The sequence below is a fragment of the Cavia porcellus genome, unplaced genomic scaffold (genome assembly GCF_034190915.1).
Source record: "Cavia porcellus strain 051 isolate PalLab524CR breed Dunkin Hartley unplaced genomic scaffold, mCavPor4.1 scaffold_31, whole genome shotgun sequence".
Lineage (NCBI taxonomy): Eukaryota > Metazoa > Chordata > Mammalia > Rodentia > Caviidae > Cavia > Cavia porcellus.
Window position 1 is genome coordinate 2,484,474 of NW_026947514.1, and position 17,328 is coordinate 2,501,801.

General features: G+C 50.4%; 1 protein-coding gene across 1 annotated transcript in view; it reads right to left on the reverse strand.

Annotated features, from left to right (window-relative positions):
• Positions 1–17,328, reverse strand: part of Dync1h1 (dynein cytoplasmic 1 heavy chain 1) — a 60,678-nt gene that overhangs the window by 42,084 nt on the left and 1,266 nt on the right. The window contains exons 2-10 of the mRNA XM_003463094.5: positions 10,002–10,089; positions 8,411–8,584; positions 7,863–8,118; positions 7,390–7,576; positions 5,648–5,919; positions 5,334–5,561; positions 3,426–4,502; positions 2,576–2,755; positions 1,311–1,460 (exon numbers count right to left, since the gene is read on the reverse strand). Of these exons, the coding sequence (XP_003463142.2) occupies positions 1,311–1,460; positions 2,576–2,755; positions 3,426–4,502; positions 5,334–5,561; positions 5,648–5,919; positions 7,390–7,576; positions 7,863–8,118; positions 8,411–8,584; positions 10,002–10,089 (2,612 nt within the window). The remainder of the gene's footprint in view (positions 1–1,310; positions 1,461–2,575; positions 2,756–3,425; positions 4,503–5,333; positions 5,562–5,647; positions 5,920–7,389; positions 7,577–7,862; positions 8,119–8,410; positions 8,585–10,001; positions 10,090–17,328) is intronic.

Genomic DNA, 17,328 nt, shown 5'->3' on the forward strand with positions numbered 1-17,328 from the left:
AGATGCATACCCAGCTTCCCCTGAACTCTGTTTTCAAAGGCATGCCCTGGGGACGGACGGGTGTACTGTACGAGCTGGAAAGAACATTAAGTACCGGGAGAAAAAAATGAAAGAACAAAGTCTGTAGAGGGAAAAGCCAACTGCTTCTCCCAGATCAAAGTCCTCTTCGGGGCTCCATCTCCCAGGGCCTTGCTGCGTGCATGGTATGGCCGCTGCACTGCAGGCTCTCCGGAGAACCAGGCTGGGACACGCACTCCACAACCTGGTGCAGACACTGAAGGGAGCCCTGCTGGGCAGTTGCCAGGCAGAGCCCTTCCTCCAGCACAGGCTCTTCCCTGAAGCTCTTTTTTTTTTTTTTAAATCGGTACCCAGGATCGAACTCAACGACCGCCTGCTTGCAAGGCAGGTGCTTATGCCGCTGAGCTAAATCTCCAGCCTGCTCATTTTGTTTTTCAGATGGAGTCTCATGGTGTAGCCCAGGCTGGTCTCCAACCTGTGCCGCTCCTACCTCAGCCTCCTGAGAGACAGGATTACAGGTGTGCACCACAACATCTGACTTACCTTGTATGTATGACTTTTTAAAAAATTACTTAGGAATTGGCTGAGCACGGTGGCGCACACCTGTGATCTCAGCACTTGGGAGGCTGAGGCAGGAGCATGACTGAGTTGGAGGCCAGCCTGGGCTACACAGTGAGACCAGTGAGACCCTGTCTGTTTTTCATGTGTGTGATCTCTCTCATGTGCTCATGCACGTGCGCGCTCTCTCTCTCTCTCTCTCTCTTACACACACACACAGAACCCAGTCAATCAGGATTACATGCGAGTTGCACAGAAAGTAGAGAGTTCCAATACCCCTCACGCCTTCTCTGTTGTTACTCAGCATGAGGCTGGGGGCCCGTGAGAGCCTGAAGCACAGACGTCAGTCGGGCTCGCAGGCCAAACCCCACACACTGTGACACTCGGCCCTCACACTCCTCAGCCCCTTCCAACCTGCGTGGTTCTCTCAGCTCCCCCACCCTCTACACTCTGGCACTCTGAGGACCAGTCAGCTGTGTGCAGGCTGACCTCCCACCTGCACCTACGGAATGTGGTTCTCACGGTCAGAATATGGCTGGGGGGTCAGGGAGGGACCCCTGCATCCTGGGGTCCAGCCCAGTAGGGTGCCATCTGCCAGGCATCTCTGCTGTAAAGGGACATTCTCAAAGCGCATGCTCTCACTCTGAGCTGCAGCCCAGCTCCTGCCTCCGGCATGTCTTAGGGGAGCATTTGCTCTTGCTGGCTAGCAAATGGGGAGCCAGAAGAACACTCACTTTGATCTTTGGCTCCCCGCCGGGTTTGTGGCTGACTTGCGGGGCATCCGTGTCCATGTCCACTTCGGCTTTGTCTTCAGCCTGTCCAAGGAGGACCTGGGTCCATGCCCTCAGGCCGGCCTGCAGACGCACACCCAGGATCCTCTCGATCTGCAGAGAGAGCAAGCAAGGGTGTCTCCTGGGGCAATGACAGCAAGCATGAAAGCGAAGAGTGAGACGTGATGCGCATGACCTTGACCCTCAGTCTCCTTGCTGAGCCATTTTCAGCCTCAGACCACTGTCCCAGCTGGACCGTGGCCTCCTTCTATGGGAGACTAAGTCACCCACCCTCCAACTTGCTGGTGACAAGGAAGCCGATGCTGGGTACCAACACAGGTGATGTCTCGGTGGGCTGTGTGGGAGAAATCCACTGGCTATCAAACTATTCTCTGAGCAATAAAGAAAGTCTCCTATGAACAAGGAGTGTGCATTTGTGAAGTGCCATGGGACACACAACCATCCCAGGAGTCTGGGGAGGGTCACGGTGACAAAAACCAGGGACTCTCAGCTGGCTGTGGGTGCAGGACTCACTAACTTTTCCTCTGACAGCCTCCTTGGTGTGGGCTCATTGCTTTGATGTGTCCATGTTTCAACAGAGGACAGCGACCACAGCAAACACTGACCAGATACAACTGTAACCTGCAGCCTCCCCCATCCACACCCTACCCACAACTCCCCCAGAGCTCGGTCCAGCAATGAGGGGTCATGCAGGCTCAGCACAGCTGGACAGGCCCTGCTCTGGGAGTGCGAGGCACCGTGCTGCAGTGAAGTTCTTTCTGTGGAGGGGGCGGCTACGGTGTGGTAGCAGAGTGTGGCTTAGCAATGCTGAGTCCCTGGCTTCAATGTCCAGCACCGACAAAACAAAATCTTTAAGTGTTCACTTATGCCAAAAGAAAAAAAAGACACACAGGACATCACACGTCCTGCACACAGAGGGACTCTTTCCTCCCTCGAAGCTGCCTATGCCGGGCTCAGAACTGCCGTGGATGCTGGGGGACTGTCTGGCGGAGTGGGCCCTCCAGCTTCTTTTTTTACTTTTGACACTGTGCCTTGCTGAGTGGCACAGGCTGTCCTCACACTTGCAACCCTCCCACCTCAGCCTCCTGAATAGCAGGGATTACTGACGTGTGCTCCAGCCAGACACTGCCATTTCTAAGGGAAATGCTCCTGGTGACAGCCTGGTGCATGCCGAGCAGGACCCAGTCCCATCCCCCCACCGCCCTCACCTCCATGTCGAGCTTGTTGACCCAGATGGGCAGGTTGGAGTAGGAGTGCAGGTTCAGGTCATCCACCGCCTTCTGCACCCTGTTCAGGATCTCCGAGAAGGTCTTGTGATCATACACGCACGTTTCCAGGGAACGCACCTCCAGGTCTATCTTCTCTTCAATGATCAGCAGGTCGTCCACCTGCAGGAAGGCACAGGCAACTTTCAGACAGTTACGCTACTCCTTTTTGTTCTTTTGCGGAGCCAAGGGTTGAACCCGGGACTTTGCACTGAGCTACATCCCCAGACTCTCCCTGCCTTGTGTTTTAAAAGTCAGGGTCTTGCTAAGTTGCCCAGATGAGGCTCAAACTTGAGACTCTCCTGCCTCAGCCTCCCAGACTAGAGATTCCCGGTGTATACCACACACTGCTTCCTTTACAGTCTTCTCAGTTCATTAACAAAGCCTGGGGCAGAGGATTCTTCAGTGACAGCCAACGCCGGGCGCCAGGGTGAGGAGGGAAAGGTGCAGGAAGCAGCTCCCTTCTCAGACTCTACTGCTCATGAGGGTGCCCAGTGCGCTCACAGGCTGTGGGGCCTTCAAGGCACAGCCAAGCTGGAGCTGGGCAGGAAGCTCGAGAGCCGGGTACAGGTCTGCTGGCACTTCCAGGGGCAGACCCCATGCCTCCCTCTCCCCAGCTAGTGGTGGCCAGCCTGGCCCTTCTCTCTGCTGGTTTCTAAGCTTGGGGTGCTGCTCAGGCCTCTCCACAGCCACCCCAACCCCTCTGCCTCATCTCCGGGAGGGCTGCGAGTTCGCAGCCTGAGCTACCACCGTCTACTGGCTCTAGGGTTGCATGGGGGTCAGGCCGAGGCACCTTCTCCTGGAAGTTGAAGACGGTCTCTGCCAGGCGCTGCACGTACGGGTCCAGCTTGTAGGACTCCCACACCAGGGCGATGCCCTCAGCGATCAGTGCCTGCACCTCCTTCTTCAGGCCGGCCACCAGCGGGGAGATGGTGCTGCGCTCCTCCACCTTCTCACAGGTGCGCTCGTAGGTGCGCACGCTCTCGATCAGCGAGATGGCGAACGGGTAGAGCTGGTTGGCTTGGTGAGCCTTGTTCACGATGGCCAGGGGCACCCGGAAACCCAGCCACTTGAGGTTCCGGACCTCCTTGGACAGCGTGATGATCTCGGGAAGGAAGTTGACCTTGAGCTTGAGGACGTTGCCAGTGCGGCCGCGTACACGTGCGCTCTCGATGGTGAAGATGCGGCCCGAGACTCCCAGGTTGCGCTGCTGCACTTTCCGGGCCCAGTCATCGAAGATCTCCTGGGTGTTGAGCTTCATGCGAAAGCTGTCCCCATCCTGCTTCAGCTTCTGTCCCTCCACATGGTTCTCCCAGCCCTTGCCCAGCACATCCTCCACCCGCTTCATGTAGGCGGTGAGTTGCCGGTCGATCTGCTTCGCCCAGATGATGGAGCCGGACACTGGTGGCAGGTCACGCACGTGGCTCATCTTGCACGCTTGGCTCTGCGGGTACTGGACCTTGAACTTGTCATGCAGGGACTCGATGTCGTCCTTCACGCGCTGGATCAGCTGCGTCTGGTATTCCCGGATGGCCCCGCGGATGTGTGGCCTGACGAACAGTGCGTTGAACCTGGAGAAGATCCGGAACATCTCGTTGGCGTTCTTGGCTGTGCCCAGCTGGTCGCGCAGGCGGGCAGTGATCCTCGTCTCCACGCGGTCGATCCTCTCGTCGTATCTCTTCATGGCAGCCTCCCAGGCCTCTGTGCCCTCTTTGGAGACGTCCAGCCCATCCACCTCCTTGACGTTCTCATAGGCCAGGTTCACTTCCTCGATGGCGTTCGCGTCTGCGGCATCAAACAGGACCTCAGCCACTTTCATGTCTTGAGGTTCAGGGACCTCTCCTTGATTCTGCTGTGCGACTGCCGTGACCTAAAAGAGGGGTTCACCGAAGAGTTCATTTTGTTATTCATACCATAGAGTCAGCAGCACAGGTTTTTGAACTGTTAGTCAAACATTCTGTGACCACAAATCAAAGCCAGGCAAAACACTGTACATTGTAACTTTGCACCATAAAGATTTTCTGACAATGTAGGGTATTTTTGTGAGGAGGGGAGCCTGGGGCTCCAACCCATTCTTCACCCTGAGACAAGGTCTCCCTAAGTGCCTACATTGCCCAGACTGGGTTCAAACTTTCAATCTTCCTGCTTCAGCCTCCCAGAGTATGGGTGTTACAAGATGTACTGCCATGCCTGGCTGACAAGGGTGATTTTTGTTAGATATTGCTTTTTTCCCCATGCCTGGAGACCATTTCCATTCCCAGCATTGCACAGGTGCTAAGGCAAACTCCGTGCCATTAAGCTATCTATCTCTAGCCCTCAAACAGATTTTTTTTAAAGAACAGAATTGAAGAAAATCCAGAAGAGAAGAAAAAAAAAGTTATGAATAAGAAACAGTCCCTGAATTTCTTTAATAAATCTCAGGCAGATACACTTACCTGCATTTTACAGAGGATGACTCAGAAGAGGTTAAGTAATGTGTTGTGTGACACTAGTAAGCAGTGAGGTTGGAATCTAAAACCCAGTCTGGTTCTGGGAGCTGCACGGGGTAATGCACAATCACTAGATCTAAAAGATGACAGGGCCCAATCAGGACACAGCTGCGGGAGAAGGAGTGCTGAGTGCTAAGTGGAAAAGGCTCATCCCTAGGGTGGGGGCACCTGAACAGCACGTGTGTGAACCTTCGGACCCCAGCACACCACACCTGTGGCCGCAGGACCCTGACGATCACTGCTCTGAGCTGCTCGTGCTGGCGTCTGAATTTCCTCATCTGGTCCAGGCGAGCCTGCAGCTTCCGGTGGGCGGGGTTGATCCGCCACACCATCTTCAGGTTCTCTTCCCTCTTTCTTTTGACGATGTCTCTCAGCAACACCTGAAGCTTCTCATACTCATCGTCCCAAGTCTGGAACACTTCGAAGCAAGCGACCATGACCTAGGGCAGTTTTAGGCAGCAGCTTGTTAACTTAGGGCACGGTCACCGCGCTACCTGGAGCTGGTTTGCAACAGGTCAGAACTTACTTTTTCAAACTCTTCATAAGCAACATGCATCAGTTTCCTGGTGCCCAGCACCTTGAGTAACTGAGAGCTCAAGTCTCTGGAAATGGCCTCCACCAGACGCAGAGCCCTCTGGATGGGGTATTTTGTGTTTCGGATCTTTCGCAAATGGGTGAAAATGGCAACCAGTGCCTGCCTAATCTTGTCCAGCTCGGTGGCAGAGAGCAGGTCGTTCAGAGGGAAGTCTTTCATCAGAGGGTTGTAGTCGTTCACCGTCTCCAAAGCCTGTTTGAGACCTAGATGGATGCAGGAAACAGGAGAAGGTGAAACTCTTGCAAATCCAGCAGCTGTTCAAATTACTGCAGAAAGCATGACTATAAAGAGGCGAGGCCCGGTGTGGTCCCAGCCTGGTCTCGTTAGGAGCAGGGCCAGCTCACACAGAGTTAGAGAACTGTAATTCTGAGCCAGGTGAGGTGGTGCACGCCTATAACCCCAGCACTCAGAGGCTGGGGCAGGAGGGTCACTGTGAGTCTAAGGCCAGTTTAGGCTACACAGTGAGTTCAAGGCCAGCCTGGACTACAAAGCAAGACACTGTCTCAAAAAACAAAGAGTAGACTTAAATATTATCATCCTTGAGAACACTAAAATTTGTATTCTACTCCCATGACTCAAAGTAGTTGTGTTACATACACAAAATCATAGAAACAAGAGTCAGGGGAGGTGGTGCATGCCTGTAACCCCAGCACTTAGGAGACTGAGCCAGGAGGATCACTACGAGTTCAAGGGCAGCCTGGATTACATAATCAATTCAAGGCCAGCCTGAACTAACAACAGCCTGTTCCTCCCCGCCAAAAAAGGCAAAAAACATTACAAAAATAACACTCTTAGTTTGTTTCTTGACTTCTTCTGGCTTAAGATTAAAAAAAAAAAGTATCAGCTGGGTGAGGTGGTGTACATCTGTGATCCCAGCACTGGGAGGCTGAGGCAGGAGGGTCACTGCAAATTCAAGACCAGCCTGAGCTATCAAGCGAGCCCAAGTCCAGCCTGAACTGCATAGTGAGACCCTGCCTCAAAAAACAAACAAATAAATACGTAAGTAAATACATAAAATAAAAATAAGATTTTTTTAGAAGTATCAAGAGTGGAAAATCACTATAATTCTCTAGAACCAAGGGGGGAAAAAAAATGAAACAAGCTAGAAGAGAAAAACAGTTAAAAATGACACTACAGAACTGGGCAAGATGGTGTATACCCAGAATACCCGCACTGTAGGATGCTGTGGCAGGTGGACTGCAAGTCCAAACCCAGCCCAGGCAACCCTTCCTCCCAACAAATAATAAAAGGGGGAGGGATGCAGCTCCGGGTGAGGTTCTGGAGTCAACTGCGAGCACCAAAAAACAAACACACACTACAGGGCTGACGGTGCAGCTCACAGGTAAAACTCTGGGTTCAAGCCCTAGCACCACCCCCAAAAGTGTACATGTATCAATTCTCATCCAAATCATTAAATCAAAGATCTCATAAAAGCCAGGTGAATAATTTAACACGCTCGGCACAGTGCACAGTCCTGTAGTCAGGAGGCTGAGGTAGGAGGCTCACAAGTTTGAGGGCCAGGCTGGGCTACACACTGTGTTCAAGGCCAATTTAAATTGCACAGTGAAACCAAAACATCAAAACAACCCCAAATGAAACAGCAAACTGCCTTAGAAAAACCAACGAAAACCAAAACACAAAACAACAACAATTCTTTTAAGAGCCGGGCTCACCTGTGTCGGTGTCGAAGCTGACAGTGGCGTGGAAGCGCTTGCCGTGTTTCAGGATGTCCAGCGTCAGGAGGACTTCCGGGCTCTCCCTCTTCTCCTGGATGCGGTACAGCGCGCGCTCCAAGTTCAGCCAGAAGCTGATTTCCTGCAGGGCAGTTCCGGAGGCAGGGTCGCGGTCCAGTTTGGTCACCTTGGGAGACAGAGTGCATTCAGAAGCAGTCACTGCACAACAGACAGAAGGAGGGGACGCAGTGTCCCTACAGGGCAGCAGTGGTTTCATTTGGTCAAAGGCATGAGACTGCAGAGAGCAGGCCTCTCCCAGGGTGCCCGACTACCCGTGCCTGATAGCCCGGCAGGCCGGGTTCAGGGCAGGGCCTGCGGGCCACTCCACTCGCCACCGACAAACTCTCAGCACTGCTGCTGGATGCTAAGAGGAGCAAAGCCTACACAATTCCTGCGGCACTGCGCTTGCTTACTTTCTGGATTTCTCGGATCCAGCGGTTCACTCCAGATTGTAACTGGTTGAGAAAAGTCGGGTCTTCAACTTTATCTCCGAAGTCTGTGACTTTAGGCTTCTCACCCCGTTCGTAGCACTGCTTGGCCACGTTGGTAATTATGGGATGGATCGGCAGGCTGATCTCCGGGATTTCAATGTTCTGCTGCAAGTGAAGGAGGCCCATTTCCAGCTCTGCGATCTTTTTCTCAACAGAAGGAGCCATTTTGTCACCATCCCTACAAGGACATGAAATAAGCTCACATCAGGGCTGCGCTGCACTCCGGCTCCAGGGCCGGCGAACTTCTGAGCACCTCCAGTGGCGCCAGCTGCCCGCTGTGCCTGCGTGCGGTGCCCAGGCTCGCCATTTGCCGCCCCAGCCCGTTACTTCAGCCTTGCTGCAGAGCTAACGCACACGCTCCCGCACCCCAGGGCAGCTGCTAGCTCCTGAGCCTCACACCACCTTCCACGCTGCCTCGGGACCGCAAACTGAACCAGGACAGTCACACCCAGACGGAAAAACGGTGTTACCTGTCTGCCTTGCCAGATTCTCTGATGTAGGACTTAAAGAAAGGCGCCACTGCGTTGCTGATGAAGGAGTGCAGCGTCTCGTACGGGGAGTCTTCACTGAGCGTGAGCACCCGCAGCTGGGAGGACACTGGCTTGTCCGCGTCGATCACTGGGGTCCGCTTGATGAATGCCAAGCTAAGGAGAGCAGCAGGAGACAATGAAGCAAACACTCGCACTGCAAACCAGTCTTAACACCTCTCGCCTTTGTGTCATGTAAAATTCAAACTCCACCGATGCTTCAAACTCAAAGCAACCCCAGGCTGCACTGCCGCTTTTCTAACCAGGAGATGCACGTTGTCCTGCGTGTGAACTCCCGCGTGGCATCTGTTACGACTGCTCCCACAAACGAGGCAAGGCCACCGCCTTGGCTGGGCTGCGGCCCCTCTTGGCTTCTACTGCCTGCCCTAGCAACTGTGCAGACTCCGGGCAGCCGTGCCAATCTGACTCTTGCTAACGTGTGCCATCTGTTTGCTGCACTGCCACATCTCCCTTTCAGTAAACAAAAGCTGCCCACTAGTCAGTGGCATCAGGGCTTCCCTTCGCCTGGCCAAACTCACCCTGCCAGGATCACCCCTGCCACGTGTCCTGACAACTATCTGGGAATTCTCTCTGCGACCCATGCAACTCTTGGGTAATTCTGAACTTACTCAAAATATGTAAGAAATGCTTCACATTTCTGCAAGCAACACAGAATAACTGTCATATTATGCATTTAAATTTGTCTGCTGGAGTATAAACTGGTATGACCTTTCTAGAAGGTGAACACCTGGTAGCATGCATTAAATCCTTTCATGCTTTGTGTGCTACTGGCTCCCTACTCCAGGGTTGACCCTAAAATGCACATTTTAGTGTGCATGAGAATGTTTACTATTTAGTTATAGCAGTGAAAAACCAGTGTGGCGCAATGGTACAGCACTCATCCAGGATGGGCAAGACCCTGATTTGTCTCTCACACACACAAAATGATGTAACCTGAGTATTATTGGATATATTAAATTTATTTTAGCTCAAACACTAGGTGAATGCCATGACACAACAATTAACAAATATTTTAGAATTAATATTAACTTGGAACTAGGCATGGTGGTGCATGCCTGTAATTTCTGCACTCAGAACACTGAGGTAGGAGGATCACTGCAAGCTCGAGGTCAGCCCAAGCTACATAGTGAATTTAAGGCCAGTCTAAACCACACAGTGAGACCCTGTCTCAAAAAACAAAAGTGAACTTGGAAATCCTCTTAGTTTGAAATAGGAAACCAAGGCTAAGATGCTGAATTTACAAGAAAAATTCTTCTGAACATTTTAAAAAATGTGCTTATCTAAATTAATTAAGAATTTTCTTTCTGAGGCAGGTTCTCCCTCTGTAGCCCAGGCTGGCCTGGAACTTACAGCGCTCTTCCTGTCTCAGGCTCCGGCATGCTGGGATTACAGGCGGGCATCACCATGCACAGCTCTGACTCAATCAACGTCTACATTCATCTACAACCACAAATCTATAACTGGAAACCAGATGGGTTCTATCACAGTATCATGACGTAGTCCCACTACTCACCTATTGGACTTAACCCCGTAGTGAATGTCTATGTTGATGTTATAGGAAATGAATTCTTTTTCCTCTTCTCCTTCATCACCAACATCCTCTATAAGACAAATAAACACATCAAATTCACATCAGCATTTCCAATTTCTTATCAACTGCATAGAGAATGACTACTGTCACCCAACCCCAACCTCACATGTAAAGCCTTGGGTGCCAGGCATGGTGGGGGACACACACACTTAATCCAAGGTACTGGGGGAGCTGAGATGGGAGGATCGCAAGTGCAAGGCCAGCCTGGGCCACCTGGTGAGACCTGGTTTCAAAATGAAATTCTAAGGGGCTGGGATGCACCTCAGTGAGGGAGTCAATGTGTGAGGCTCTGGTTCAACACCCGCACCAAAATAAGTAAATAAATATTCTAAAAAGTGCACCCCACTAATGATCCAAACCCCCACCTAGCCGATGAGGCACCACACTGTCTCCCTTCCTGCCCACCCGCTCTCTTGCTGTGACCTGTGAGGTGCCGTTCTCTCCATGTTCCCCACGGCCATCGGGCAGTGTAAGGAAGGGGACACAGGCCAGGTGTGAGGGCACTAGCTGCTGCCGGCCTCTGCTGGGCTCTCATCACTGGTGCAGCCGTGAAGCCTCAGCCCCTGGGCTCCCGGTAGGTCATGGGCCTCTCACCTAGGCGCTCCCCACTCTCTGACAGCCTGGAGCTCATACAGGCCCAGCTAACCCAGGGACAGAGTTGGTGTGGCTGCCACTACCACCGTTCTTCCTGGACAGGCTGCAAGTGTGACACACACTGTGTGCAATGGATATCAACAAAAATCCCAAGTGACACAGGGAGTAGACACAGCTCACCTGGATGCTGCAGCCATGCTGGGAAGAGGCAGTGGAAAGCGTCAGCTCTGGGGGCGAGGCCCACGGCGCAGAGGCCGGGCTTCCTGGGAAATCACCATTCTTCCTCAGAGCTTGGACTCGGGAGAGGTAAAAGGTCAAGGTGGAGGAGGGCACCGGTTTTTAAATACCAAAAAAACTGGACATCTGTGTGTAGAGGACCCATGCAAAGCTAATGCTTTGCTATTTTATGAGGAAGATGTGACAAAGCACTTCTGGTGTTTGAAAAGCACTCCTGTCTACTCGTGGTGCTGGTGGGATGAGGGCAGGAGTGCAAGGTGTCCCTCACTGCATGAGGACCTCTGGGCCACCTCCTGTCCCCTAGGTGTAGCATGGGCATTCTGCACCTTAGCTAAAGAGGACCTGGTCTTTAGAGGAACTCCAGTGTCCTGTGGCTGGGTATCTGGGCAACCACACCGGGCCTGTCCTACCACATGGTGGTGCTCGCAGCTGGTCTAGGACTACAGGGACCTGAGGACTTGCCCACCAAGGGCACTGCCACCTACTGCTGCCAGGGCAGAAGCCCAGGGCCCTTCTAGCCACGTCCTGAAGGCGAGGAGATGGCAGCCAGTGTGAGCCGCTGGCCAAGCAGTCCAGGACCACCAGGGCCCTGTTAACAGAATGAGACACTGGTCCAAAGGTCCAGTGAAGTCATCCAGGGCAGAACCCCCCTTACCCCAGAGCTCCCCAAAGAGTCTCCCAGGGAATGCCAAAAAGCAAAAAATAAAAATGACTTAAATAGTCCTACATAAAAAATCCTATATGACCTGATTTTTTGACCACTCAAATGTGGCTACGCTGTAAGATCAAATCACGCTGCCTAAAATCAGACACGTATCAGGCGTGGCCCTGTGAGATGTCAGCACATGGGCAGAGACTAGGAAGCAGCACCACAAGCTGAAACAGGTGTCAAGGTGGTGGGACTGTGAACTATTTTCTCCCTCACTTTGTAAACTATCCACAATCCTGTTTTATCCTTTACATAACAAAACATAACAGTACAGTACACAGAAAAGAAAATTTCCTAGCACCCAGGAGGCTGAGGCAGGACGGGCACAAAAGTTCAAGGACAGCCTGCGCTACACAGTAAGCTCAAAGCCAACCTGAACTACATAGCAAGACCCTGTCTCAAAAGGAAAAGAAAAAGAAAAAGAAAAAGAAAAAGAGATTCTGAAATCACAAAGGAAATCAATGACACAACAAAAAATAGGTGAACTGTGAGTCATTTCTCCGTCACCAGTAAAGACTCCTCATCCAGAGGAAACCCAGGAACTGCAGCTGGGCCTGGCGCCTCCTGCTGTCGGCCACTCACAGCCCCGGCGGGCAGTTGGGTGGGGCAGGGTGAGTCAGGCTGCAGAGCGGGTGCTGCAGTGCAGGAGTACCCCGCCCGCCCCGCCGGGTGACAGCACCACAGCACAGCCGGCTGCCACTCCTCTCCACTTCCCCAGCTGCTCTTGGGTCGATGGTTCCATCCCAAAGACTCAGTATCCCGTGAAGGCCAAGCAGGTCTAAATCCCACTGGGAGAGACTGACAGTTTGATAAACCACCAAGTAACCTAACCTTCTTGCCTCTCTGTGAATGATTACATTTTGCAAACAATGAAAACTTGCCATGACTTCTGCAGAAACATTTGAACAAGTCAGTTGAAGAAAGACATGTCCCCATGACAGAGGCTCTTAATGCAATGCTGTGGCACTCAAGCTTATCACGAAGACGACCCACTCTTCAGCAGGGACCGGCCTGACTGCTGCAACGTGGATACTACACGGGGGCGTGCGTGCAGCAAAGACCAGAGGTCTGGCTTAGAGTTCGGCCACTTTAGACCTCTGAACAGCTATTTCTAGAGGTGTGCAGGGGGCATTTAACATGCACCTTTGCTCATTCATGTATTTACTTATGGTATTGGGATCAAACTCATGGCCCTACATTTGCCTGGCAGGCACTTTGTCACTGAGCTATAGCACTAGCTCATTCATTCTCTTTTGAGACAGCGTGTTGCCATGTGCTCCAGCCCGGTCTCTTAACTTGCTGTGTAGCCCAGGTTGGTCCTGAACTCACCGTCCTGTCTCAGCCTCCCAAGCACTGGGATTACAGGCTGTGTGCCCCACTGAGAGGCTAATGTATTCTGAAGCACTGGTGATGTGTGTTAGAACACCATGGACTAGGTGAGCCCTGCACCTTAACTCATGAACCATAAAGCCGTAACAGTTACACATAACCCCGTCCAGAGCAAACCAGGCAGCTGCGGGAGGAATCGCACACAGAGGCAGCATGGGACAGGTGGGGCTGCTCCTTCCCCAAGTGGTGCCCTCCCACTCTGCCCACTACAGAGTAGTAGTCACCCCTCTGACCCCCATGTGACAAGGCCACTTGTCCTGTGCCCAAGCCCTCTGTCCTTTTCTTCTTTCTCTTCTGAGATCCTGTGAGGGAGACCTAGGTGCCCCCCGAGCCCCGACACATCCTCTCCTCTACGGGAGCACTGCCGCCGGGTATGGCCCTGGCCGCCAGGGCTCAGGAGCCAGAAGGTGCCTGTGGGTATCTGGAGGGAAAGAGAAATGAGGACTAAAAGACAAGGAATGTAAGACCTGGTACTGGTACAGCTAATTCTAATGTAAAAGAAATAATTCACATAAAATAGATAACTCACTTTAATGAAGAATTGGAATCAGTTACCAGGTTTAGAGCCCTCCTTTAAAACATTCTTTCCCAACTAGGTTTTTAAATTCCAGGGGTGCAGGGTCCTCACTAAGTGAAGAGGGGACCCGACGACCCATGGCTGACCAGCGGGGAACTCAGTCACCCTCAGACCCGCCCTAGCACTCATGTTTAGACAGGGTCTGGCTGTGGAGCCCAGGGTGGCCTCAAATAGGCAGTCCTCCCACCTCAGTCTCCTGAGAGCTGGGATTCCAGGACAGCGTCACCATGCCTGGCTCCATCTTCCTTTTTTTTTGGGGGGGGGGGTAGCAGAAATCAAACTCAAGACCTTGCACTTGCCAGGCAGGTGCAGTGCCACTGAGCTGCATCTCTGGCTCCTCAATCTCTACTTTTCGGAACGAAGCAGCAGATGACTGCCTTCCCTGTGCTCCCTGCATGGAGACTCATCCTGTGGCAGACGGCTCTGTCTTGTGAAGCTGTGGAGCCCATCCACAGCATGACAGCACAGGATCTGGTGAGAACCAGGTGATGGACTCTTGCCTGGTTCTCTATAGATAATGTGTCCTTGACAGGCCTGGGGGCACATACCTGTAATCCCAGCACTTGGGAGGCTGAGGCTGGAGGATTTCCCTGAGTTCAAGACCAGCCTGGGCTACATAGTGATTCAACACCATCTGAACTACACAGGAAAGACCCTGTCTCAACAAAACAGAACACAACCCACCACAACCCCAACACAAACTTTCCTGTTGATTTATCAATCATTTTATTTTCTTAACCATTTGAAGGACTCAGCTAGGCCAGAAATTAAAACAGGCAAGGACCGAGGATACAGCTCAGTGGCACAGTACCCGGGCTGGCAAGTGCAAGGCCATGAATTTGATCCTTGGCACAAACAAAAAAAAAAAAGTAGGCTGAGCATCCAAAATCTGAAATCGGAAACCACTGTGCACTGACATGAAATTTAAAAAGTTTCAGATTTTGGAGCATTTCAAAGTATGGGAATTAGGGATCCTCAACTGATAACATGGGTGCAAAAATAAAAAAATCTGAAAAACCTTGAAATTGGAAACAGTTTTGGTCCCAAAGCATTTCTGATCACTGACACTCAAAGTACACTGTATTTTTTAGTGCTCAATTTACTAAGTATTTTCATTCCTTAAACCTCAGTAAAATTTTTAAAAACTCACAAGAAACATTTCCCATAGGTTTTCTGTACTGCCACACAATGAACCTGGGTAACATAAAATGCTCCAGTGCCCCACTCCAGACTAAGGAAATAGAGATTAACCCCCAAATTACCTCGCTCAGGAAAACTACAATTAGGAGCTCAAGATAACTAAGTATTAAAGGCAACCTCTATTTTGGGGAATAAAGACAAAGTCCCAAGGCCCAGACACGCCAGCAAAACACAAGAGTGACAAGCTGGCCAGAACAGGCAGGTCACTGCCGTGTCAGCTGCCCCTGTGTCTTCCTGCCTACACCACCTAACCTTTCAGAGACAACACCCAGCACAGAGGGACTTCCAGGGAGAAGCACCAGTCACCAGCGACAGCACCAAGCACTGCACACCCATTTGCCCATGATTCTGTAAGCATACTACCGAGAAATAATTTCCAGAGACCAGGAGTTATGTGAAGGACACTGCTCTCTTTAAAAGAAGCTAAGCCAGGTGTGGTGACACATGCCCGTAATCCCAGCACTTGGGAGGCTGAGGCAGGAGGATCACTGTGAGTTCAAGGCTAGCCTGGGTTATGTAGCTAGACGCTGTCTCAAAACAAAAAACAAACATCATAATGCATGGGGCTGGGGATTTAGCTCAGCGGCATAAGTGCCTGCCTTGCAAGCAGGCAGTCGTGAGTTCGATCCCTGGTACCGATAAAAAGAAAAAAGACAAAAAAAAAAAAAAATCATAATGCATATCTAAAATGTACAAATAAAATCGAATGTAAAAAAAATAGCATACAATTCTAGTCTATAAATTTCTGGGTGTGGTGGCACATGTCTGTAATCCTAGCACTCAGAAGGCTGATGCAAGAGGATCATTGTGAGTTTGACACCAGCCTGGGCTACAAAGTGAGCTCAAGGCCAGTCTGAACTGCACAGCAAGACCTTGTCTCAAAAGGACAAAAATAAATAAATAAATAAATAAATAAATAAAACAAGTTGTGACTTCCCCCTTCTGGCTCTCCACCCTACAACTTTTGCTATATACTTTGAAAAAATGCTGTACTTTAACAAAAAGATTATAGCTGCCTGGGGGTAGTTACAAAAATGTATTTATTTGGTTCATATAAAAATGCTTCCATAGTCACTGTGCTTAGAAACTTCTCTCCATAAAAAGGAGAACTGAAATGAGTAAAAGTGATTTCCTCTGTTCATTAAGCAAATTATACTACTGTATTTCATCACGGCTGCCAGTCTTCTCTTTAAATAATTCAGGTTTATTTTCTTTCTTAATGCAAACTTCCTCACTGTAATCGACTACCAGATGGATGGAATTGATTAACTGTACAAATGTCAGTGCTGACTCATACACAAGCCTTCTCCCCGGGTCCCAGGTCTGCACCCATCTAAAGTATCCTCACAGCCAGCAGGGCAGAGCTTCATGGCAGGACTCCTGCTATGGGTGAGTGAGGCCTGTGCTCCATCTGCAGGATCAAAAAAACAAAACGGACCTTGTGCCACCAGGATGCTACTAAGACCAATGAGAACACAGGATATAAATTTAGATCTAAATTTCCTTGGATTATTCTGAGTGAAAAATAAATAGCAGATTGGTGGAACGGTTAGAAATATGTCAAGGACTGTTATAAATACACAAATGAGGTAGGATTTCACTTTTAGTCAGTCTCACGCCTTAGTCAACTTTCAAAAGTGCAAGTCATTGTGGAACAAGGATTTGGATGCCTGGATATTCACTTTGCAGAAAGAAAGAAAAGCATGCTACATACATAGGATCCTCTCACTTCCAATAATTTTAGTATCATGTTTAAGAAAAGTGATTTACTGAGGGTCACTCTACAAAATTTACAAAATTGTTTCCATAAAATAATCATGACCTGAGGCAAAATAAAAAACTGATTTCAATACATAAGTCATGTGATATAAATACAATAAAGAATTAGGTATGGTCAGGCTACTCAAAGTAAAACTTAATGCAGATTAAAATTCATTTTAGTAAATAATGTATATGTAGTGAAAAACACGTATACACACTGAAAATGTCAGAAATACATGGGTCAAAACGCTGACAATGGAAGGATTCCAAATACCTTTTATCTCACGTATATAAATTTCCTACAACCCCCCCCCTCGTTCTTTGATAAGAGTAGATGAGTCAACTTTAACACTAAAGATTTTCATGCAGAATATGTAATCCCAAACCCAATCAGTAATCTGGAGCAACATTAGCAATCTAAACATGTTACAATGGTCCATTTGCTTTGAACATTCATGTAGGTCTAAAAAAAATACTGTTTTACACAGTGTCAAGCCCTGGCTGGAAAGCAAGGCTACAGTGAAACGTCTATGAGTGGAATGGCCTTTGAAAGAAACAAAGTCTCAGAAGGAAATCCAAGAAGTGCGGGGGTGGGGCCAATGGAGTGTGTCCCCTTTGGAAAGGCCAGCCATACCACGCTCCTGGAGGGAAGAGATTTGTTAGCAAGCCTTTTCCCACAGCCTCCAATCCTTGGTGCCACCTTTAACAAATGCCTCCGCTATCACCCCTGGCTTCCCGCGTGGCCGGAGCCACACCCGAGCTGCAGGTGAAGCGCCATGCTT